The sequence below is a fragment of the Mauremys mutica genome, chromosome 9 (assembly GCF_020497125.1).
Source record: "Mauremys mutica isolate MM-2020 ecotype Southern chromosome 9, ASM2049712v1, whole genome shotgun sequence".
Classification (NCBI taxonomy): Eukaryota; Metazoa; Chordata; order Testudines; family Geoemydidae; genus Mauremys; species Mauremys mutica.
This window is the reverse complement of record NC_059080.1, coordinates 2624106-2647608: the sequence shown is the minus strand read 5'-3', so window position 1 is coordinate 2647608 and position 23503 is coordinate 2624106. Positions and strand designations below refer to the sequence as shown.

Genomic DNA, 23503 nt, shown 5'->3' with positions numbered 1-23503 from the left:
CCATCTCCCCAGGGCAGCTGGGATCAGGGCGGCTCCAGGCACCAGCGCACCAGCAGACCTCCTGCAGGCATGCCGCCGAATCCGCGTGTACCGGCAGACCTCCGGCAGGCATGCTGCCGAGTCCGCGGGACCGGGGACCTCCTGCAGGCATGCCACTGAATCCGCGTGTACCGGCAGACCTCCTGCAGGCATGACACCGAAGGCTGCCTGACCGCCATGCTTGGGGTGGCAAAACCATAGAGCCGCCCCTGGCTGGAGTGTATTTTCCTGCCCTCCCAGCCCGTGGGCTTGGGCTTTCCTCTCCACTCCATGACCTGCTCCCCCTGTAAGGCAGAGCTAACAATAAATAGTGCAGCTCTCAATAGTGTGGATCACTATTTTCCAACATTAAACAAAAAGAAAATACATCTGTGTTAAAAATAATGCAGCCCGGGGCAGGCGTCTCATTCCAGCTTGTGCACGAAGCCATCCACGGTGGGGATCTCCTGGTCTGTTTCCTTGTGGGGATCTACCATGTGGCTGTACCTTTCTCCTCGATGACATTCCAGAGAGGGACCCCAGTTAGCAGCCGGCCGGCAGCAGCTCACAATACGCTGGGAAGCAAAAAACACAGTCGCCAAAGGGGATTTAATTTCCAGCTGCTGAGATGTCTTTGCGTGTTTTTATTCTCTTCACCATGCTTTATTCAGTCATTTTTTGTTGAACAGTGGGGAGAAATCTAAACACCGACCTCCCCACCGCCTCAACCCCCCACCTCGGGTTCAAAATCAAAGCGATCCAGATATTTGGTTACAAATCACAAGTGCCCAGTAAGTTCAGTTGCATTTAAAGCTCATGCTGCAAAAGTGCCTGGGTTGATGGACTTGTGCTAGTGTAACACTGACAGACCCCGGTCGTCGGGCGGGATCGAACCTGGGACCTCAGTGCATGAGCCAAAAGCCAGCTGCCTGTTAGCTACGGCTGTAGAGCAGACTCACTGAACACGCTCTAAGTGGTCTCGGTGCCACTCGAGGGGCAGAACCCCACCCCCAGGAGGTGTGTGGGTTACACTAGCAGAGGTTGCTCCCCTACACATCTTGTCTGCTCTCTGCTGCTTCCCTTGCAGCTTCCGGCGCTCACTGCACGGTGAAAGGTGACATCCGAAATAGGTCACCCTTTCCCCTGTTCCTCCTCTTTCCTGGCTCCATCTCTGTCCTCCAGCTCACTCACCTGCATACTGCAATCCTATTTGCTGAAATGAGATGAGCTGAAGAACAAATGGCTATAAACTGGCCATCCACAAGTTTAGGCTTGAAATTAGAGGAAGGTTTCTACCGTCAGAGGAGTGAAGCTCTGGAACAGCCTTCCAAGGGGAGCAGTGGGGGCAAAAAACCTAACTGGCTTCAAGCCTGAGCTCAATCCATTTGTGGAGGGGATGGTGTGATGGGCCTGCCTGCAATGGCATGTAGCCCATCTGTGCCTGCCAGCAGCAAATGTCTCCAATGGCTGGTGATGGGACACTAGACGGGGCAGGCTCTGAGTTACTACAGGGAATTCTTTCCCGGGTGTCTGCCTGGTGGGTCTCATTCACATGCGCAGGATCAAACTGATCACCATATTGGAGGTCGTGAAGGAATCTTCTCTTGGGCCAGATTGTCGGAGACCCTGGGGGCAGTTTTCCCTCTAATTTTTCCCACCCATGTGTGGAATGAATTTTGTTATGTGCACCAATATGGAGGTGTTGAGTGACACATGACCTTCATATTGGTGCACATAACAAAATGCGTGTGGTGGGGGCGGGGCCAAAGGGTTTGGAGAGTGGTAGGGGGTTCAGAGCTGGGGCAGGGGGTTGGGTGCAGGGGGTGAGGGCTCTGGCTGGGGGTGCGGGCTCTGGGGTGGGGCCAGGGATGAGGGGTTTGGGGTGCAGGAGGGGGCTCCAGGGCTGCAGGGGGGAGAGAGGACTCCCCCCAGCTCTCTCTTCCTGCAGCAGCACCTGGGTGGGGAGGGAAAGGCGCCTCTCCCCGCAGTGGCAGTTCTGGGGTTGGGCTACAGGATAGGTGCCCCTTCCCCAGCAGGTCCGGGCCGGGGGAGGGCTGCCCCGGCCGCAGGTCTAGGCCACAGCAGAGTTGGGGCTGGGGGAGGGGCGCCGTGGCAGGTTGGGGGCCGGGCTAGGTGGGGGCCAGGGGAGGGGTGCACCTGCCCTGGGCGTAGCAGGTCCTGCGTGGTGCTAGATAGGCTGCTGCGTGGCCGAACAGCTTACAGGGAACTTAGCCGGGGGGGGGGGGGATTTGCAGCATGGGGCACAGGTCTCTTGCAGGTTTAAACTAGGGTAAGTGGTGGATTCTCTGTCACTTGAAGATTTTAAAGCATGATTTGCGGATGTCAGTAACTCAGCCAGAGGCTAGGGGTCTATTACAGGAGTGGGTGGGCGAGGTTCTGTGGCCTGCAAAATGATCATGATGGTCCCTTCTGGCCTATCTGATATATGAGAGATACATCAGTGATATTTTCATTCTCTGCACAGACAACTTAAACTCCCTCATAGACTTCCACCACCACTTCAACAACCACGAGCCGTCCATTGAACTCTCTCTGGAGCACTCCCACACTAGCATCCACTTCCTGGACACCGTGATCAGCTTCGACAATGGAACCCTTCAGAGAAGTGTATACGAGACACCCACCGGTCACCACACCTACTTTCACAGATCCAGTAACCACCCCAAACACACCAAGAGATCTGTTACCTACAGCCAAGTGCTCAGATACCACAGAATATTCTTCCAGGAGAAAGTCTGGAATATACCCCTTAAAATATTTACAACTGCCTTCACCATACAAGGACACTCTACCGGAGAAGTTTCAGAATGGTAGCCGTGTTAGTCTCTATCAGCAAAAAGAACGAGGAGTCCTTGTGGCACCTTAGAGACTAACAAATGTATTTGGGCATAAGCTTTCGTGGGCTAAAACCCACTTCATCAGATGCACGGAGTGGAAAATACAGTAGGAAGTTGTCAACTGTTTGAAATAGACCATCCTGATTCTCACTACAAAAGTTTTTTTTCTCCTGCTGATAATAGCCCACCTTACTTGATTTGTCTCATTAGAGTTGTTATGGCAACCCCCATCTTTTCATGTTCTCTTCATTCAGATGCATGAAGTGGGTTTTAGCCCATGAAAGCTTATGCCCAAACAAATTTGTTAGTCTCTAAGGTGCCACAAGTATTCCTGTTCTTTCTACCTGAGAACTAGATCACATCATGGAACAAGCCACCGAAATCCCCCGAAAGAACCTGCTTCAATACAGAAATAAGACCCCCCGCTCCAACCGCATAGCCCAAGTTGTCCCCACCACTCCACGCTGGAACCCATACGGGGTAACATCAAACAATTACACCCCCACTCAATGGGGACCCTATTTGGAAAGAAATATTTCCTGAACCCCCTCTTCAGCCTTCAAACAACCCCCAGCCTCTCCAAGCTCATCATCACAAGCAAGTTCCCCACAGACTAGGACACACCAACTCAAAGCGGCACCAGACCCTGCCAGAACAATTGATGCAAAACCTGCAGACACATCTCCACTGGTATGATGGTCATCACCCCACAACGCACCTTTTAAGATCCATGGTCCTACACAAGCCTATCGCAATGTGCGGTGTACCTCATCCAGTGCATTAAATGCCCAATTACACCTCTGTGTGTGTAGGGTGACCAGATGTCCCGATTTTATAGGGACAATCCCGATATTTGGGGCTTTTTCTAAAATAGGCTCCTATTATCCCCCACCATCTGTCCTGATTTTTCACACTTGCTGTCTGGTCACCCTATATGTGTGTGAAGCCCGACAATCACTACGCTCTCGAATGAGCTCACACAGGAAAATGATAAAAGGCAAAAACACCCTGTCACCTGTGGGTGAACACTTTTCCCAAAGTGATCACTCCACATCTGACCTCTCACTCCTCATCCTCCAGGGAAATCTGCACCAACACCTTCAAAAGACGAGCCTGGGAGCTTAAATTAATCACTTTGCTAGATACTAAAAAACATGGTCTTAATAAAGACACTGGATTTATGGCTTATTACAACAATCTATGCCCACCATTCCCCTCTCCTTTTTGTCCTATGACAGCAGGGGTATTAATGGGCCATTTCACCTTGAATGGTCCCTCAGAATATGTGCTAATTACTTATGCTAAATTATCGGCTGGACTGTGTATTTAGCTGTGACACTCTCACTACCTTTCCCAGGCCTGAAGAGCTCCGTGTATCCTGAAAGCTTGTCTCTCTCACCATCACCCACTTTGTCTCTTCCTCAGTCCAAACCCTCATTAACTACAGTGGGATGTGGCCCGAGTGAAGATGCCCGACTGTGGGTTTGAAATTGCATAGTTCACCTCTGGGATGACAACGGAAGCAGTAAATGAGACCATGAAGATCAGGCCAGACTGCACGTCCGTACCACAGGGAAACACTGCCCACTGCCAAATGGCTATGAAATGCCAAGGGAATTGCTCATTACCTTCCTATGACAACCAGTCGGGCCAAATTCACCTCTGGCAATGCCAGGGCTTTGTTTTGATCCAACAAGTTTGTCTGATTAACGTACAAAGTCAGAGTCGGATCCTGCCCCCAGTGAGGACACGGTGAGTGTCCCCATTAACTTCCGTCAGGGCAGCTGACCCCGTGGCCCCCTTCCAGCTGTTCTCTTAGACCGTTACCTGCCACAGGTTTCCTTGCGCTTTTACTATTTTTACAATCGCAACAATGGGAATCCAGATGATGCAGAAGACAATCATGCACCAGCCCACGGCCGATCCCCACGCAGGGTATTCGACTGAGCCGTACTTGGGAGGCGAAAATGTGACCAAAGACCAGCATAAAATCACCTGTTGGAAAAAAGAGGGAGAAAATTTGACTAAAGCTCAGAGCAATTGGTACTGATTACAGAACACACAATTTACCAATTTATCTCTAAGTTATTTATGTCTGCTGCTTTGACAGAGATCTAGGTGCTTTCTGTATGCAGTCTCTGGCTTGCAGTTCAGGGCTTTGTTTCGAAATGTGGGCAGGCAATAAGAATGATCATGCATCGCCCCCTACTGACCGATAAGTATCTATTGACCTGCATGCACACACTTCCTGTATTTTTTTATATTTAAACACCCGTGTTGCTCGGAAATCCACATAACTCGGCAGGCACATTTCTCACACATTCGGTCCATGCACAGGCATGCTCTGAGGATGTGGAAGCCCAGCTCACTGTATCTCTGTGCACTAGTCGAGTGTTTACAGGATTGGGACAAAGAATGCTGAGTTAAGTTCTGGAGAACATTCCTGCCCAGGTAAGATATTTACACTGAGCATTTCCTCGTGGGTATCCTAGAGAGATTAGAGATAATGTTGTTGCTAGAAAGGCATCTGCCACAGTTGCAGGTGTGGTTTTAGTTTTGTTTTGCACATATGAAAGATGAGAAGCACATGAGAGCACAAAGTAGCAATGATCGGAGAGAACCTGGAGAATAAGGAATGTGGTGAAAGGGCTGGTTCGTCCCAGGTGTAATGCCATTGGCCTCAGGAGAATTGTGTCAGGGATTTAGTAGCCCAATCAAGTCCATCAGGAATGTGGGGAAGAGAAAGGGTGGGAACGGAGAGGAGAAATTCCAGAGTGATGAATGAGTATTTCCATGTAAGGCCTTTGATACATGGGGCTTCGTATGAGGAAGATGAGATGGATGGTAGATTCAGAACTGGCTGGGAGCACGTTTGGAAAAGTCAGAGCTATCTGCAGGGCACTGGAGCTGGTCTGAACATGGAATTTCCATCCCACAGGAAATTCCAATATCCCAAACCGGGACGAGCCAGGGGATGTGACAAACAGGGGGAAGCGGCTGGGCACCATCCCTGGAAACGTCAGCCCCATACACCAGTGGGGGAGCTGGGGGCCAGAACCTGCCCCCGGCCAGAAATCAGTCAGCTTCTCCAGGGACGGGAACTCATGCCAGAGAGCTCCCTGCCCCGCCCCACATTCAGGTCCACACAGATCCTGAAACATTTCCCCTTCTGCTAAGGCCATACACCAGCCTTAGGGCTGCAGCAAACCCCACTCAGCTCCTGCTGGGCAGTGTAGGAGATATGGAGACCTTGTTGCTCTCACTTTAAGGCATGACTTAGTTGCCACTAGCCTGATCTCCAGGAATGGCCTTTTGGCTCCTAGCGATGCCGGTAACCCTCTGTGCATTCCTTACCCCTTGAGTTGCTAGGCACTGGCCAGGCACTGCCAGAGCACAAGGGCAGCAGCCATGTGTCCTGTGCCCAGGGAGGGATGCTTGGATGCAGGGATGGCGTCTGAGTTACCACACACGTGGAGAATCCTCAGCTGGCCTGTTACACTGGCTTTAAAGCAGGTTCAGAGGGGCAGCCCCAAATCTCTACAGGGAAACTGTTCAAGGTGGAATGAATATGTTCTTGGCCAAAAATTGAAAGTAGTTCGACCGTGGTACTTACACACAAGAGAACAGGCGTAACGAAGAACCAGCATGCTCTCCACCACAGCCAGAACCACCAGCTCTTCTTGCCAATCATCATTTCAATGTCTTGGATAAATCGGTTTCCTCCTATGGAAAGATGGCCAAAGAGTGCACTGTAGGATCGGGTCTAGAACATGGGTTTTATATGCACAGAAAGCAAGTGTGGGGAGCGCTACAAAGCATGGATGCGTTGCTCCTTATCATTGTAAGTTCCTGGAGGATCGGTCCAGAAATGGCTATTAGCCAGGATGGGCAGGGATGAAACCCCGCGCTCCGAGTGTCCCTAGCCTCTGACTGCCAGGAGCTGGGAGTGGACAACAGGGTGTGGATCACTCAATGATTGCCCTGCTCTGTTCATTCCCTTTGAAGCATCTGGCATTAGCCACTGTCAGAAGACAGGGTACTGGGCTAGATGGACCATTTGTCTGACCTAGTCTGGCCATTCTTATGCCATTGAGATATTATGCAATTTCTTCTGTAGAATGTTTTGGTTTTATGTCTGTGATATGACCGGGATTATTTGCATTGCCGCAGCTTGATTTTCCAGTGTCAGTGATTTACCATAAATCCAGCTAATGCCTATTATTTCCAGGACCGCTGCAAAAAGGATCCCCCATCCAGCACAGAAATGATCCACTAGTTTAACCCAGTAAATTCCTGCCTGAAAAAACAAAGAATAAAGAGGTAGCTTTTCACCCAGTGCTAGTTACCTTTTGTATGGCAGTACGAGGCGCTCATGCCAACTGAATTAAACCTCAGTCTGGGTTTTTATTTAAAACCCCTGTTTCCCAGGGGTGGATATCTCATTCATTGCACATTATTTCATTTAAATATTTATATTTAACACAGACAATTGCATTTGATGGCATACTCCTGATCACTATTGTAATAACAAAGCACATATAAAAACACACATAACAGGACAGCAGGGTTTGAATCTGGGACGCTGGGTTCTATAACATCAGCTTTTGTGGATTGAGCTAAGGAGTAACACTAGCAGTGGGCTGCTGAAGTTGACTTTTATCCTCTGTTATGCACCAGCCACTAGAGAGGGACAAAGACCCAGAAGTTCCTTGTGTGGGTTACACCCAATGATTACACAAATTAATCTCCTGAACTGAAGAAAAATATTAAATCAACGGCTCACAGACACTAAAAGAACAGCTCACAAATTATAAGCTGACAAAGGCTGCCATTTAAAAAAAATATAGTCATTTCAGAGGACTGGATTCTGCAAATACTGCCATTAGGACTTCTTGTATGCATGAATTAAGCATGTCCATAGGTGTTTGCAGAATTGGGGGCATGGAGGTCACCTCTCTCAGAATACAGAAACATAGGACTATGCTGCTAGTAGGGACTTGCTTGTCACATGGGGAAATGATTGTATTGGCTTGTACAAATTCTCCCACCAGCTGAACTATAATGAAACCCATTGCCAACAAAGAGTTAATGTTATGCCTGAGTGACACAGATGAGACCAAGAAAAAACAGCAGCATGCATAATCCCAGGGTTACAGGAACCCTCATCTTTTTCATCATCTTGGGGTATATATCTTGTACGTTGGTTGCCACTGTTTCTGCAGGGGAAGAGAGGATTTTACTTGTTGCACATAGGCAGCAAAATGAAGAAGTGCAGCTAACACTAACCAAGAAGCATTTTGTTATTTTAAGCAGAACAGTGTGAATAACTGACATTTTTCAGTCACTGGCTGTTCTGAAAATAAATAAATAATTATCAACTTCAATCCACTTGTTCAGCAAACTGAAAAGTTGAAAAAAAAATTCTGCACTGAACAAAACATTTTGTTCAACCTGAAATTTTCAAGTGATTTTAAAATTTCTTCAAAATAAAATTGAAGGAAATTTCTAAACAACATGTCATTGGAAATTGAAAAATTAAAATGTTTCATCTGGAAAATGTCAAAATGAAATGTGTGATTTTTGGAAGGGTTTGTGCGGGGGGGTGTCACTGAAACAATTCAATGAAATTGACACAAATTCTTGAAATGTTTTGGTTATTCCAAATCTGTGGTTTTTTGCAGGGAGGGGAATCAGCAATTTTGACCCAGCTCTAATGTCATGTCTTACTCACCTATGGAAGCAAACTGAGGGGCAAGTCCCAACAGTAAAAGCATGAAAAAAAATAAAAAGGACCAAAGAGGGGCGACTGGTAGTTTGGAGAGAGCTGATGGATAGGCAACAAATGCCAAATCAAACCCTGAAATAGAGGAGGAGAAGATACGTTATTATTGTGACCTAGTCAATGCAAAATTGACTCATTTCTCTTAAATAATGGGAAATTATATCAGAACTTGGCGTACAAAGTCAGGTGTTGGTTGGGCAATTTAAAGACTAAATCCAACACCATTAAAGTCAATGGAAGTTTTGCTACTGACTATAACCAAAGCAGGATGTAGCCTGAAATTGTTGAACCAAACTTCATCAAAGCTCAGGTTTATTAGCTGTGGCTGAATAGGATTGTGGAAAAATACTTACCACATTTCATCACTTTCATTCAGTTTTGAATAGGCTCATATTACAGGCAGATCCTGAACGAGAAAGTATCCCAATAGCAAAACAGGAAGGTTGAGGGGTTCGTAAATAGATGAGAGGTGAAACTCCCCCTGGTGAGAAGGTCTGGTCATCCCAAAGGCTTGTGTGCTACTTTAGAACCACTTAAGCCCTATTGTTAGCGTTTCAGTGGGACTTACATGGTGCACAGGCCTTGTGTATGGGGTGGAAGATTTACTAACATGTTTGATGCAATAGGACAAATAGAATCAATATCAAGCCTGTATTTTCATTTTTTTAAATGTCCTCTTCTATTACCGTATGTATCAATCTATCACTGCTCCTGCCCAGCAGCTGATACACAATTGATACATAGAGTGGGATTTTCAATAGCTCCTTAGTGACTTAGGAGCAGAAGTTCCATTGACTTATGGTGGACAGCATGAAGTCAACTAGTGATGGAAAACCAGGACAGAACATCCTCCTTCTTTCAAGCCTCTATACGCTGGAAGTGCTTGGCACCAATAAACTACGGTCAGAGCAGCGGAGATTAAATCGGTTTAGAAAACAACTCAAGAGTGTGTCAGACAAGAAGACTATCAAACAAACCTGAGTCTACAACTTCAGAGACGGGCCTGTCTGCCAGGAAAGCCATATGTCCCAAAACGGAGAAGATCGCAAATCCCGCAAACGCGCTGGTGAGGCAGTTTACTAAACAAACGACAATGGCATCGGAATAGCAGTTGTTATGGAACTTATTGTAAGAGGAGAGAGCGACCAGGCCCCCGAGGGCCACCGACAGGGAGAAGAATATCTGAGCAGCTGCATCTTTCCAAACCTAAAACAGAAATAATTTGAGGTAGGTTATTACATTATTTACCCCGAAATACTTGTTCTAACCCGTTACGTGTGTTCTGTAAGGGGTGCTGCATTTTTTTAAAAAATAATGTTATGGAATTTTAGTGAGAAGTGTCACGTATCAATGAACCCGGGGAGTGACGTTTCCTATCCAGAGGGCGTGAAGGCTGGTCTTGTGCTTAAGGCACTGAACCAGAACCCAGGAGATCTTGATTCTATTCCTACTTTGGCCATTGACCGTCTGCGTGACCTTGGGCAAAGTCATCTAAATGTTCTGCACCTCAGTTTCCCAAGAGGTCAGACAGGTGGGGAAAGTACTTTCCTACTGCACAGGAGCAAGGAGACATGTAATTTACTGATGTGTCTGGGAGGCGCTGAGATATGAACGTCATAGAAACACCAATATAGAAATAAAACAGACAGCATAGGCTGGCAATGGTGGAAGCTGACACACACATGGTCCCACCCGTGCTCCTCAGACGGGGACCTGGAAGAACTGCCTCTGCGACTGAGGAGGCACTCTCGGGTTACACCAGCATTTCAGGTGATGTGCACCAGACACCCATCCACTGAGAACCAAACAATACCGGACACCAACCAGCAATAATATGGCAGCAGCCATCGCTGTGACAGAGGTGAGATCTGGATGGACAGCTGAGTGTGCAAGGCTCTAAGTGCTGTTCCCAGCCTCCGGCCAGCCTTTATTAGAGCATGCTAGGAAGAACCACACCTGAGCTTGGGTCTTCAAACAGGAGCTGGTGTTGGAGAGAACCTCAGAGAAGATCCATGCTAGGAGCAAGTATCCTCCCTTGCTCTCCACCCTCTATTCTGCCCTGATCTAACTTCCAAGGCAAGGCACAGTTTTGGGTGACCAGTCGAAAACTGAAGCTCAAACACTCATGAAACCTGCAGATAAAATGCCTTGAAATTCATGCGAACCAAAGCAGGCAGCCCTAAAACTCACTCTCATGGTGAGAACTTTATCACCGGGCCATAGGGTACGTCCATGGCTAGCGAGTAAAGTTACACACTCCGGAAAAACGGAGGATGGTAACACCGAAACCTCAGATGTAGCTGTGATAGCAGGCAACCCTACCCAGACCCCTCTTTGTTCAAATGATGCGGCAGACTTGCCCTTTTTCTGGATAAATGGGCTCTAGGTGGGGAGAGAGGGTTTTGCTGTAATTGTGGTTAAGAGGAGTCTGTCTGGTTAAGAAGGAAGCTATTGTATTCTGGAAACCGAGCCACATGCCAGCCTTTATAAACTTTGAGATTGTGTAATTACGAGCTGATCTAAGCAAGCAAATATGTTATGCTTTCAGAACCACCCCTGAGTCTCACCTCTGCCTCCATCAGCTTTGTGAAATTGGACTGTGTTCCAATGTAATACTCAATGCCATTCCGAGCCCCTTCCAGGGTGGCACCTCGCACAAGCAGGATAACGAGGACAACATATGGAAAGAGAGCTGTGAAATAAACAACCTGCCAAGAGAAATGGAGGGAGAAGCCTTAGGCTTGGGGGCAAACGCTACATAAAAATGACCAGAAAGGGCCTGAACCAAACCTCTGGATCCAAACAAACCATTCACTGGATTCATCTCTGGGCTGGAAAAGTCTGGATTCAAGTCTGGACGTGACCGTTCCCTGGTTCATCTCTACAAATTACCAGTCTGGATTCATAAACTGTGCAAGACAATGGCAAACAAACCTCATCCAACCTATGTTATGTGTGCATATCTGTCTGCAGGATCGGGCCCATCCTTTCAGGCTAAACGTAGGTAATCTGTAGGTATCACAGACATGTGCATATTGTGCATATTGTGTGTGTGTGTGCACGTGCATGCAGTGTGTGTGCGTGTGCAGCATGTGAGTGTGTGCAGTGTGTGCGCGTGCAATGTGTGTGCATGCTTCACAAGAGACCAGGCTATAACAGGAACTCAGACGACATCTCTCACGTGATCATAAAAAACCCCAACAGAATTATTCCTGGTGGAATAAGGGACCGTTGAGTTCGGGTCAGGGTGGCAGAATCAGGCTCCACGTGCTTTATCCGTGTCATGTAAAATATGAGCAAACAGCAGCAGCCAAGTCAGATATTGCCTGTGTCATGGGCTAGTGAATCAGGGCCTGACCCCACCAGGTGCTGAGCTGCCACTGAAGTTGGGATCATCTCTCAGCAGGATCAGTCCCAGAAACCTAGCAGGGGTTCCTCCCGACTTACCTTTCCTGAAGATTTTATCCCTTTAAATAATGCAGCTCCGACTATCAGCCAGGATAGGAGCAGGCAGAGGGCCAAGTACCAGACAATTTCACCCGTCTCGTCCAGCCCGCTGGAGCGCCGAAGGGCCACTTTACTGAAAGCACAGGACACCGTGATCAGCATCGCGTCGCTTGCACCAGGGCGTGGCAGCTGCCAGCATGAAGAGCCCCACTGATTATCCAGAGCCACCTCTGGAGAGGGGATGCTCATGTCTGTCTAGCTGGTGATGTCACACTCACGCATCAACTTCCATTGGTGCACAGCCTGTCAGCCCCGCTCCACCCCCGCCTCCCAGCTGGGCTCTTCAATGTGTCCGTTTCAACTTTTAACCATCTGCTGATTTCAAGCAAGTACTTCAATTCCGTTAACTTCCCGGGTAGCGGGCCAGGCTGGGAGTGACGGGAAAGCTGGTTTCTTTGGAGGCTTCAAAGAGAAACCAGTGCTTTCTTCTCAGCCCTGCCTCGGATTGACACTCAGTAGGCGTATAGACGCGACTGTGCTGTTTTTAAAACGAGAACCTTACTGCACAGAGCCAGCTCGGGTTGTTAACTAAAAGGACGAGCCCGGCGCTGCCAGGCTGAGAGGAGCTGGAGGACAACACCTCTCCAACAACCCGGCTAGTCTTTCCACTCATTGCAGCTCAATTACCATTATAAAAATGGAAGTGGGTAGATTCCAATTTAGGGCCAGATTTTCTTCAGCGGAGTTACAGTTATTTATACCAGCTGAGGATGGTAAAGAAAGTGAAGGAGCAAGTGGCCAGTGGGGTCGTGCTAGGAGAAACACACCTTTGTGTTATGGGCTTTTGTGCAGCTCCAGGTGCCTGGGTGACGGACACAGCGACAAACCACGCTACGGTGAGCACTGATTCACGAGTGACACTCTTCCAGGGGCTCTGGAGCCATGCGGCTTCTGGCCCCAGGTGAACTGATGGCATGTTAATGCACACCCTGGCAGGGCCTATTAGTCTATTCACCATCAGGCAGCAGTGACTCATACACCTAAGTGTGGGGTATGCAGGTGAGACACCTGCACATTATGAACACTTGCCTGTCCTGGAAAGTGTTCTGTAATGACAGGTCTATAAAAGGCAAGTGGACTGGCTGCATATTTTCAACATCCTAATTTGGGATAAAGAACGTGCCTTATGTTTGGGGCTTTAGGGGGAGAAAAGTTCCTCAATTTTATTATTTATTTCTTAGTTATAAATTTGTTCTTGTGCTTCTCTGTGACTTGTGTTACACGTGTCACCCCGATTCAGTATTTAATGGTTTCCGGACAGAAGTGCTCAGGTTTAGTTTGCAGTCCCATGCGCTTGGCCCAAAGCTGTTTCTAGAGAGTGGTCTGAGTTCCACGGGGTTCCCCAAACCCCACCCAGCACATACTGATTTTAGCAATGTAAAGGTGGTACCGTATACTCACTTCCAGTACTGCTCACTGGGAAGTTGCACTTGTTTATACGTTAAGCTGCCATTGAGACAGGTTAGATTGTTGCTGGTGACGTACGAGTAGTTTGTGTGAATGACTATCCCGTTTGGTAAGGTCGTATTGCAATCACTCACTAAAAGAGAAAGGGTTGTTAATGTTCAGGGGTGAAATCAGAAACAGACTGATTACAGTGAGTGCCTTTTTCATGCTGTTATGGCTTCAGTGTGTTTTCTTGTGGTAACTACAAACAGACCCCAGCCACCACTTTCAGATGTGGATTTGGCTCCCTACCCAAACGCTCCCAGGTCTGGTGTGTCCGGCTTTGGGAACCTGGCTGGCCTAACGTAAAGATAGGAAATGTTTGCAAAAATCAGACCTGGGTGCAGTTAGGATTTCCAACGCTTTGATAATCTAAGGGCCAGATCCAGTATTTCAGTTCACACTCATCTATAGCAACCCCATATCATATTGATGGGAACAGACCGGCATTATTCCTAGTTCTCTTTAAAATGTACTGCAAATCTCTTGGCTACAATTTAAGCCAAACAAGAGTTGATCAATGCAGTAAAGAGCACTATCAGCAAGAGGATTCACTTGACGTGAAACCCTGGTGAAATTGTAGTGCAGAATTTTGGGGCAATTTGTCTGACTTTTATACCAATCCAGCACTCTTTTAATATGGGGTGAAACATTATTAGTCTTTTAAGAGAATCTCCTTGAAATGTATAAATGTAAAACTGTTAAATAATATGTCAGAACTGCAGTCTGTGATAAACTATTAAACTTCACTGGGGGATGGGAAATTACCATTTTTGAATCATGCATGCACACAGGCAATCAATAGCCTGGAAATATTATCTAAAGACATGATGAGACATGAAGCCAATGTCCATCCAACACATGGTGTTAACAAAGCCACAGACATAGGATAAAGGATTTTGGAAGAACCCCAGGTGAATGCACTAGGTGTGCATTTCTTTTGCATTAGGACGGCCATTTCTTTGCCACGAAGCACTAAGGAAATTGCAGTGTGGGATGTTTGGTGATTTTATACCAGTCTAGAAATGTGTTATTCTAGGGAAGAAGGAAAGATGGGCAGAAAGGCAGAGAGGAGGAGTCATTCTAGTTCCCAACAGATCACATGGGCAAATGCTACAGGCAGATAGAAAGATCAGACCAGGTGTCAACTGGTTCTCAAGGTAAGGTTTCCAGACAGCATCATGGCCAACTAACTGTCCCCCTACTGCCCTTTTTAATGCCTTTTGCTTATTACTGGGAAACAGAAGCAATGGAATTATTCCTAGTAATAGTGTGGATTATTTTAAAATACCGTACCTACAGGTGTTGTGCTGCAATTTTCATCTGCCCACGCAAAGCAGTCCGACCATGGCAGTACACTTTGGAAGGAGGCAAACAGATAGTAGAGAGCATAGGCAATGATAACATTGTAATAGACCGTCACCAAGGTGGTGATGATGACCATCGTGATTCCCACTCCTAGAAAAGAGAGCAGAAGTTTCATCATCCAACCCAAACACAGTATAAAGAGATCGTCAATCACCAACTTCAGTGAACTCCACATTTCTCTACCCTTCCTCCACATTGCCTAGAAATTATTTGACTGTCCCCTGGATCACACAGTATTGTTGGGTACATACACCAGGCAAAGACAATCCCCTGTGAATAAACCTTGGGCATATATCAATTCCCAGCACATGTACAATGAGCATGGTTCATTTCAATGCACTCTTCATTCACGGCCAGCTTGGGAGAGGAGTTCCACACATGCACAGAGAGGAAGCAGTGAAGGCTGGTGTGACATCAGAAAGCGACCAGACCAGACAAAAGTGACATGCAAACACATGGTAGAACTAGTGTACCGCAGAGCAAAGTTCAGGGTGGATCTTATACCACGTGGTGTAGGCAAAGCTCTCTTCAGGAGATCCCATGATGGAGAGTGGTACTTGAGCTTCAAACACAAAGTGGTAGAACTTTGTAATGTTTAAAAACTTCAATAACTATTTGTATTGTCCCTGTTGCATCCTGATCTATTCGAATTGGGCTAGAGAAGAGACAGAATTAGAGGACACAAGTTCCATTTTAATTCTGAAAAAGCTTCCTGTCTACCAGGAAGGAGGGTGCATTTTGGGATTTACACGTTGCAGATTGCAATAAACAAAAAAAGCCTCAGCATTGCTGAAGAGTTGGCAGGGAAGACACACTACATTTTAATAGCTGTAGGGAATATCATCTCCCAGTGCTACATACCTCCTTGAAAATGTAGGGGGAAATTCGGACATAGCTGATTTCTATAGGCACAGTGTGGCTAAAGTCTGCAAAGACGTGTCACTTGTGTGTGTGTAAATAAACTAACAGCTTAACCTTACTGATCTTTCCTAGCAGTAAAACTAAGATCATTCAGGCTAATTTATTAGGTTATTTACATAATTTTAAAGATGAATATAAACAACTTGGTAAAGTAAGGGAGAGTCTTCTGCATTCCACACTGAGCTAGGGGAAAACTACCCCATGCTAGTCCAAGAGTCCATGTTAGTGTTAAAGAACCAGGCCAGCTCACTACGGGAAGCCCAGTTGGGGGGGATGAAATCAGATCCCAGACTACCAGGAAAGAAGGAAACGGTGGCAACAGACTGTGAGCGGGGGAAAGGAGGGATGTACCACATCACTCTCTGTAGCCAATACAAGGAGCAATGAATCATGTGCTGAAGGGAACCATGTCCAGCTCTTTGCAGCTGAAGAAAGGACTGGTGAAGAAGACAGACAGGAGGGAAAAGGGAGGGTGCATCGCTAAAAGAAATTTGTTAAATAGAGGAAAATGGGGGTGGAAAATATCGGTGCTAGTTAAGTGGAAAAGCAGAAGATCAGTGGAGAAGAATTACCTTCATTCCTTTTACCCTGGACAGTAACAAACAGAGATAGGCTGAAGCCACAAAATTAGGGACTGGATCCAGATTTTGAATATCCCAAATAGGGGGTTGGATCCAGGGTTTGGGCCAGCCGTGTAGAAAAATCAGAGCCATTTGTGAAGTCTGGGTGAGGTTTTAAACTTTCTGTACCCCTGAAATTCAATGGATTTTGGTCTGGGTGTCTCGAAATAAAATGAAAGGAAACTGGAGCTGATTGCATCGTTTGTAGAGATCTCATTGCGATTGCTAGTTGCATCAGTGAATGAAAGGCAGCATAAAATGGTGGTTTGCAAGGACACTGCAGCTTTTCCTTTGTCAAAAGGAACTTTGTGAGTTTGAGATCAACCTACCAAACCTTTTCTAATGATCTTGGGGAGTATATATGACATACATGTTTACACACACACAGCCCTGGCTATCTCCAGGGGTTGGATCCATCCTTCTTTTCATCTTATGCAGATTTTGGAGGCTTGTGTGCAGTGCCTTATTGTTTCTGGTGAGTTCTGAGGCAGAAACTGGCAAGGAACAGTAAATGCCTGGACATAATTCCTTTTTGTTGTCTACTAATACACAGGATCGGTAAAGGCAAATAAAGCTCTTAATACGATTAAAATATAATTTCCTTATTCCTATCTTAATGCAGCGGGGTGGTCAGGAGGGCATGCAGGCTCGTTTATGTCCAGCCTTGTTGGAGCAGAATGGATGCAAATAAGGATGGGTTTTGCCCCATGATCCTGATTCCCATGTGTGTGGGATGTCTCTGACTGCAGCAGGCTCAGTGCCCCACAGACCACACTGCTGGAACAGAGTAAAGAATAAAATTGTCAGACACATAGAAGAGCATAAATTGTTGGGCAAAAGTCAACATCGTTTCTCTGAAGGGAAATCATGTCTTACTAATTTATTAGAGTTCTTTGAAGGGGTCAACAAACAAGTGGACAAGGGGGATCCAGTGGACATAGTGTACTTAGATTTCCAGAAAGCCTTTGACAAGGTCCTTCACCAAAGGCTCTTACGTAAATTAAGCTGTCATGGGATAAAAGGGAAGGTCCTTTCATGGATTGAGAACTGGTTAAAAGACAGGGAACAAAGGGTAGGAATTAATGGTAAATTCTGAGAATGGAGAGGGGTAACTAGTGGAGTTCCCCAAGGGTCTGTCCTAGGACCAATCCTATTCAACTTATTCATAAATGGTCTGGAGAAAGGGGTAAAAAGTGAGGTGGCAAAGTTTGCAGATGATACTAAACTGCTCAGGATAGTTAAGACCAAAGCAGACTGTGAAGAACTTCAAAAAGATCTCACAAAACTAAGTGATTGGGCAACAAAATGGCAAATGAAATTTAATGTGGATAAATGTAAAGTAATGCACATTGGAAAAAATAACCCCAACTATACATACAATATGATGGGGGCTAATTTCGCTACAACAAGTCAGGAAAAAGATCTTGGAGTCATCATGGATAGTTCTCTGAAGATGTCCACGCAGTGTGCAGAGGCGGTCAAAAAAGCAAACAGGATGTTAGGAATAATTAAAAAGGGGATAGAGAATAAGACAGAGAATATATTATTGCCCTTATAGAAATCAATGGTACGCCCACATCTCAAATACTGCATACAGATGTGGTCGCCTCATCTCAAAAAAGATATACTGGCACTAGAAACGGTTCAGAAAAGGGCAACTAAAATGATTAGGGGTTTGGAGAGGGTCCCATATGAGGAGAGATTAAAGAGGCTAGGACTTTTCAGCTTGGAAAAGAGGAGACTAAGGGGGGATATGATAGAGGTATATAAAATCATGAGTGATGTGGAGAAAGTGGATAAGGAAAAGTTATTTACTTATTCCCATAATACAAGAACTAGGGGTCACCAAATGAAATTAATAGGCAGCAGGTTTAAAACAAATAAAAGGAAGTTCTTCTTCACACAGCGCACAGTCAACTTGTGGAACTCCTTGCCTGAGGAGGTTGTGAATGCTAGGACTATAACAGCATTTAAAAGAGAACTGGATAAATTCATGGAGGTTAAGTCCATTAATGGCTATTAGCCAGGATGGGTAAGGAAAGGTGTCCCTAGCCTCTGTTTGTCAGAGGGTGGAGATGGATGGCAGGAGAGAGATCGCTTGATCATTACCTGTTAGGTTCACTCCCTCTGGAGCACCTAGCATTGGCCACTGTCGGTAGACAGGATACTGGGCTGGATGGACCTTTGGTCTGACCTAGTACAGCCGTTCTTGTGTTCTTATGTAATAAAGGCCCAGATGCATAGGCATGTGGGTGCATAAAATGGTTCTTTACACGTGCAAGTGCCAATCTGAGCAGCTAGATGCAGGATTTGCATGTCCCATGCAGACCCCTATTTAGCAGATAGAGTAAGAAGACATAGCCAGTAAATGAGAAACAATAAAGTTACATTGACGCTCTGGAAAATTGCTGCTTCTGATGTATCACATATAGTGCCATGAATTCAATTGCCTCTCATGCAGTATATACTAGCCCTCTCAGTTTGGCCATCCATGAAATGGCACGACACACCGTGTACGGTACTCTAGAGTCTAATTTATGACACTAGCCAGAAGCATTATGGGGAAATTATTAATCCGCTTTTGACTATTAGAGCAACAAAAGAAGATCTATACATAAAAAACTAATGTCACTGACCTTGTAAAATTGGTAATATTCTCCACACAGAAACTGGCCCCAAACTGGCAAACTGCCCCAGGGAACATTCCAAAAAAAATAAAGGTAAACCAGCTAATGCCAGCATAGCTGCGTAGGGTATTAGAAAGGCACCTGGGGAAAATAGAAAAACCCATTATACCGGCACAATTCTGCTCCTTTTGTATAGCCACAGATGCAAATATACCAAAGTGGTTTTTATTTTGTACAGAATGTACAGATTGTTTTTTTTAAAGGACGGTGTTCTGTAAAATCAAATAGTATTTGCAGAGGAAAGGGGTAATTACTCGTTGGTGGTTTGATCCAGGTTCCAGTAAGGGTAACGTTAGTAACATAAGCATGGCTGTTATGTAAAATAAAGTTCAAATTTATTTCTTTCTTTCACAATGTTAGATTCTTATCAACAACAGGCTGCACAATTGCCTGGAGTCCAGTCCCCTGCCCTCATGGCAGGACCAAATACTGGCTAGACCATCCCTGATGGACATTTATCTAACCTGCTCTGAACTATCTCCAGAGATGGAGATTCCACAACCCCCCTAGGCAGTTTATTCCAGTGTTTAACCACCCTGACAGTTAGGAACTTTTTCCTAATGTCCAACCTAAACCTCCCTTGCTGCAGTTTAAGCCCATTGCTGCTTGTTCTATCCTTAGAGGCTGGGGTGAACAAGTTTTCTCCCTCCTCCTGATGACACCCTTTTAGATACCTAAAAACTGCTATCGTGTCCCCTCTCAGTCTTCTCTTTTCCAAACTAAACAAACCCAATTCTTTCAGCCTCCTTCCTAGGTCATGTTCTCTAGACCTTTAATCATTCTTGTTGCTCTTCTCTGGACCCTCTCCAGTTTCTCCACATCTTTCTTGAAATGTGGTGCCCAGAACTGGACACAATACTCCAGCTGAGGCCTGACCACCTGTGTTTGCTTGTGTCACATAGATCCCTGATATACCTTCAGGCCTGACTACGAACTGTGCCTATGTCCACAACTGAAAATATGTTTCATGGGAAAAGATCAGTAGGTCAGAAAGATGCTGAGGTGGCTCGATCTCTGAATAACTTATTTAAAAGGCTAAGATTCAAGGCACAGTACTAAAAGCCCACCTAAGGCTGAAACGGTGGGCCTTTAATATTTTGAATAAAAGAGAATAGATGTACTTGCATAACATATATATGAAAGTTTTAAAATTATCTGGTTTCCCACACCTGTTTTTTACTTTCAGTAATTGCTTACAGGAACACTGTAAAGAAGTTCAGCCCAAGATTTAGATTTTGTAATTTAAAAATAAACATTTTATAAAACCAACTATTAATAAAAAATTAATTTGAATTTTAATCATTTAAGCAAAATAAAATGTGCTCTGTATTGCCCTCACAAATCAGGTATGTAGACTTCCACATTATGTCAGTACCACCTGCAAATCAATGTAGGCTCAAAACTGCATTCAGGGTGATTTGCACCTTGGATTTTCACACACACATAGAAAGATTAAATTATCAAAAACCCCTGACCTCATCTCTTTTTTATTTCTACAGGTGCCAAGCAAATGTACAGTGCGATATAAATACTGATGATTAGAATCTGCTGTGTGTACTCACTAGCCTGGGGCTGCTCAGCATGAGTCAGATACTACCAGGGCCGGTGCAAGGATATTTTGCTCCCTAGGCGAAACTTCCACCTTGCGCCCCCCTCCCTCTCCTCCTGAGCATCGTTTATTATAAACTTTCAAAAATGAATACTGCATAATGTGGCATTGTTCATTAGAATTAATACAGAGAGGGAGGATTTCTCCCATGAAACAGTAACTGTATTAAGATGCGACCTGTGAAAAAGTTTGAGAAACCTTGACTTAAATTTCTTTGGTGACATGATGTAACATTCAGTACTGCCAACCTCAAACATTCAGAACTCATGAGCCGGGCCCCCACAAAATCACCCAATATCTGGCCTATCAGTCCTCATCCTCAAAGGAAACCTGCAAAACACTTTTCAAAAGATGAGCCTGGGAGCTTGAATTCAAAATATTGCTAGACATTAAAAATCATGTTTCAGAGTAGCAGCCGTGTTAGTCTGTATCCGCAAAAAGAACAGGAGGACTTGTGGCACCTTAGAGACTAACAAATGTATTTCAGCATAAGCTTTCGTGGGCTACAGCTCACTTCTTCGGATGCATAGAATGGAACACACAGACAGGAGATATTTATACATACAGGGAACATGAAAAGGTGGAAGTATGCATACCAACAGGAAGAGTCTAATCAATTGAGATGAGCTATCATCAGCAGGAGAAAAAAAACCTTTTGAAGTGATAATTAAGATGACCCATAGAAAGTGTGAGGAGAACTTAACATAGGGAAATAGATTCAATTAGTGTAATGACGCAACCATTCCCAGTCTCTGTTTAAGCCTGAGTTAATTGTATCTAATTTGCATATTAATTCGAGTTCAGCAGTCTCTCTTTGGAGTCTGTTTTTGAAGTTTTTTTGTTGCAAAATTGCCACCTTCAAGTCTGTCACTGAGTGGTTAGAGAGGTTGAAGTGTTCTCCCACTGGTTTTTGAATGTTATGATTCCTGATGTCAGATTTGTGTCCATTTATTCTTTTGCGTAGAGACTGTCCGGTTTGGCCAATGTACATGGCAGAGGGGCAGGTCACATCAGCCACGCCATCAGGGGCTCGTTCACCTGCACATCTACCAACGTGATATATGCCATCATGTGCCAGCAATGCCCCTCTGCCATGTACATTGGCCGAACCGGGCTCTCGGGCTCTGTGGCTCCCAGGAGCGGCTCAGGGCCCAACACCCAGGTGGCGGCAGCGGCTCACATGCCCAGGAGCTGCAGAGCCCAAGCGTGGTGAGGGGGGATCCAGGGGGACGCACAGGGGCTGCCACCCGCATGCATCCGCTGCAGCCTGCAGGAGTGTGTGGGTGGGGGTGCCGGGCTGCAGCCTGGGCAGGAGGGGCGGGGGGCGTGGCTGCTAGTGGTGCCGCCGCCTTTGCAGGGCTGCTGCCCACCCTGCGCCGCGCTGGCTCCTCCATGGCTGGGGCTCCCCCAACCACTTGGCGCCCTAGGTGACCGCCTAGTTTGCCTAGTTGTTGCAGCGGCTCTGGATACTACCCATACGAGTAAAAATAGCTCAGTCTGGTCCATCATATATAAATAACAGTAATTCAAAACAAACCTTGAACACTAATTTTAGACACTGCACAATGCCTCTAGCTGCTTCTCCTCTGCAGCGCTGCCTCATACTGCCACAGGCACGGACAGCACTGAGCCACCCTGCTAGGCTCTGGAACTTAGAACTGACCAATTTTTATGGCACAACTTTTCTTTTGTGAAAATAAGGATAAAAAACTGTCCAACACATACTGCTCTGTCAGGAAGACGGAGACGATATCTGGCTGTGTGTACTCTTGATTTTGTTTGCATTCTACAGTAGCTTATGCTTTTAAATTTAAAACAGAAATGAACTGTTTCTTCTTTGTACTCAGTGGTGATTTGCACTCACTGTTAGAATGGCTAGAACATGGAAATGTTTGTAATTTGTTTCATATGGTTTCATATGGCTGACTCCTTTCTGATACAGAGCCACAGCTGGCCACTTGCATGAATGCTTTCCTAAATTCCACATTAAACTGGGGTCAGGGACATAGGTGCTGGAAATAGGGGGGTTGGGGGGCTGCCGCATCCCCTGGTTTGAAGTGGTTTCCATCATATACAGGGTTTATGGTTTGGTTCAATGGCTCTCAGCCCCCCACTGTACACATTGTTCCAGCACCTCTCATTACTGAGACCTATTGTACTATGAGAAGGACCCGCATTGCATATTTGCTGTAGTGCATAAGTGTGAGAGAGAAACAGTGCCCGGTAAGACAGTTGATATTCATGCACATGCAGCTGTTCATCTACTTTTTCTCTTCAACCACAAAGGGGTTTAAGATAAACTAGGGACCCAGTTTGGCAAGATATTTAAGCACATGCTTAACCTTAAGCATGTAAGTAACCCCACTGAATTCAAGCAAACGACTCATGTTTAAAGTTAAGCAAATGCGTATGTGCCTTGCTGAAGGCACCTGGCCTTACAGGCAGAAGGATACAAAAATAGTCCCAATAAAATATTTTTTAATTCTAAAATATTCCTCAAATAGTATTTTTGTATATGGAACAAAACAGCATGACAGTGCAGTGTGATATACTGATTTTATTAACATTTGTTTTGGACTAGAATTCTGCTTCGTCACTAGTGAGTAATGCAACCAGGCCAAACACATGCCAATAAAAGATGTATGCCACGAATGCCACCGTGTACTCCATATATCTATCCTCAAATG

General features: G+C 45.7%; 1 protein-coding gene across 3 annotated transcripts in view; it reads right to left on the bottom strand.

Annotated features, from left to right (window-relative positions):
• Positions 1-308: 308 nt before the first annotated feature.
• Positions 309-23503, bottom strand: part of LOC123377771 (sodium- and chloride-dependent neutral and basic amino acid transporter B(0+)-like) — a 49362-nt gene continuing 26167 nt past the window's right edge. For 2 of the 3 annotated variants that reach the window (XM_045031009.1, XM_045031010.1), the window contains exons 3-12: positions 19157-19288; positions 14908-15069; positions 13567-13705; positions 12106-12238; positions 11226-11366; positions 9636-9864; positions 8608-8733; positions 6490-6599; positions 4704-4871; positions 309-593 (exon numbers count right to left, since the gene is read on the bottom strand). In XM_045031009.1, coding sequence (XP_044886944.1) covers positions 444-593; positions 4704-4871; positions 6490-6599; positions 8608-8733; positions 9636-9864; positions 11226-11366; positions 12106-12238; positions 13567-13705; positions 14908-15069; positions 19157-19288 — 1490 coding nt within the window. In that variant the 3' untranslated portion in view covers positions 309-443. Of the gene's footprint in view, positions 594-4703; positions 4872-6489; positions 6600-7073; positions 7174-7973; positions 8093-8607; positions 8734-9635; positions 9865-11225; positions 11367-12105; positions 12239-13566; positions 13706-14907; positions 15070-19156; positions 19289-23503 lie in introns of all 3 variants that reach the window. The other variant, XM_045031011.1, reaches the window with a different exon arrangement.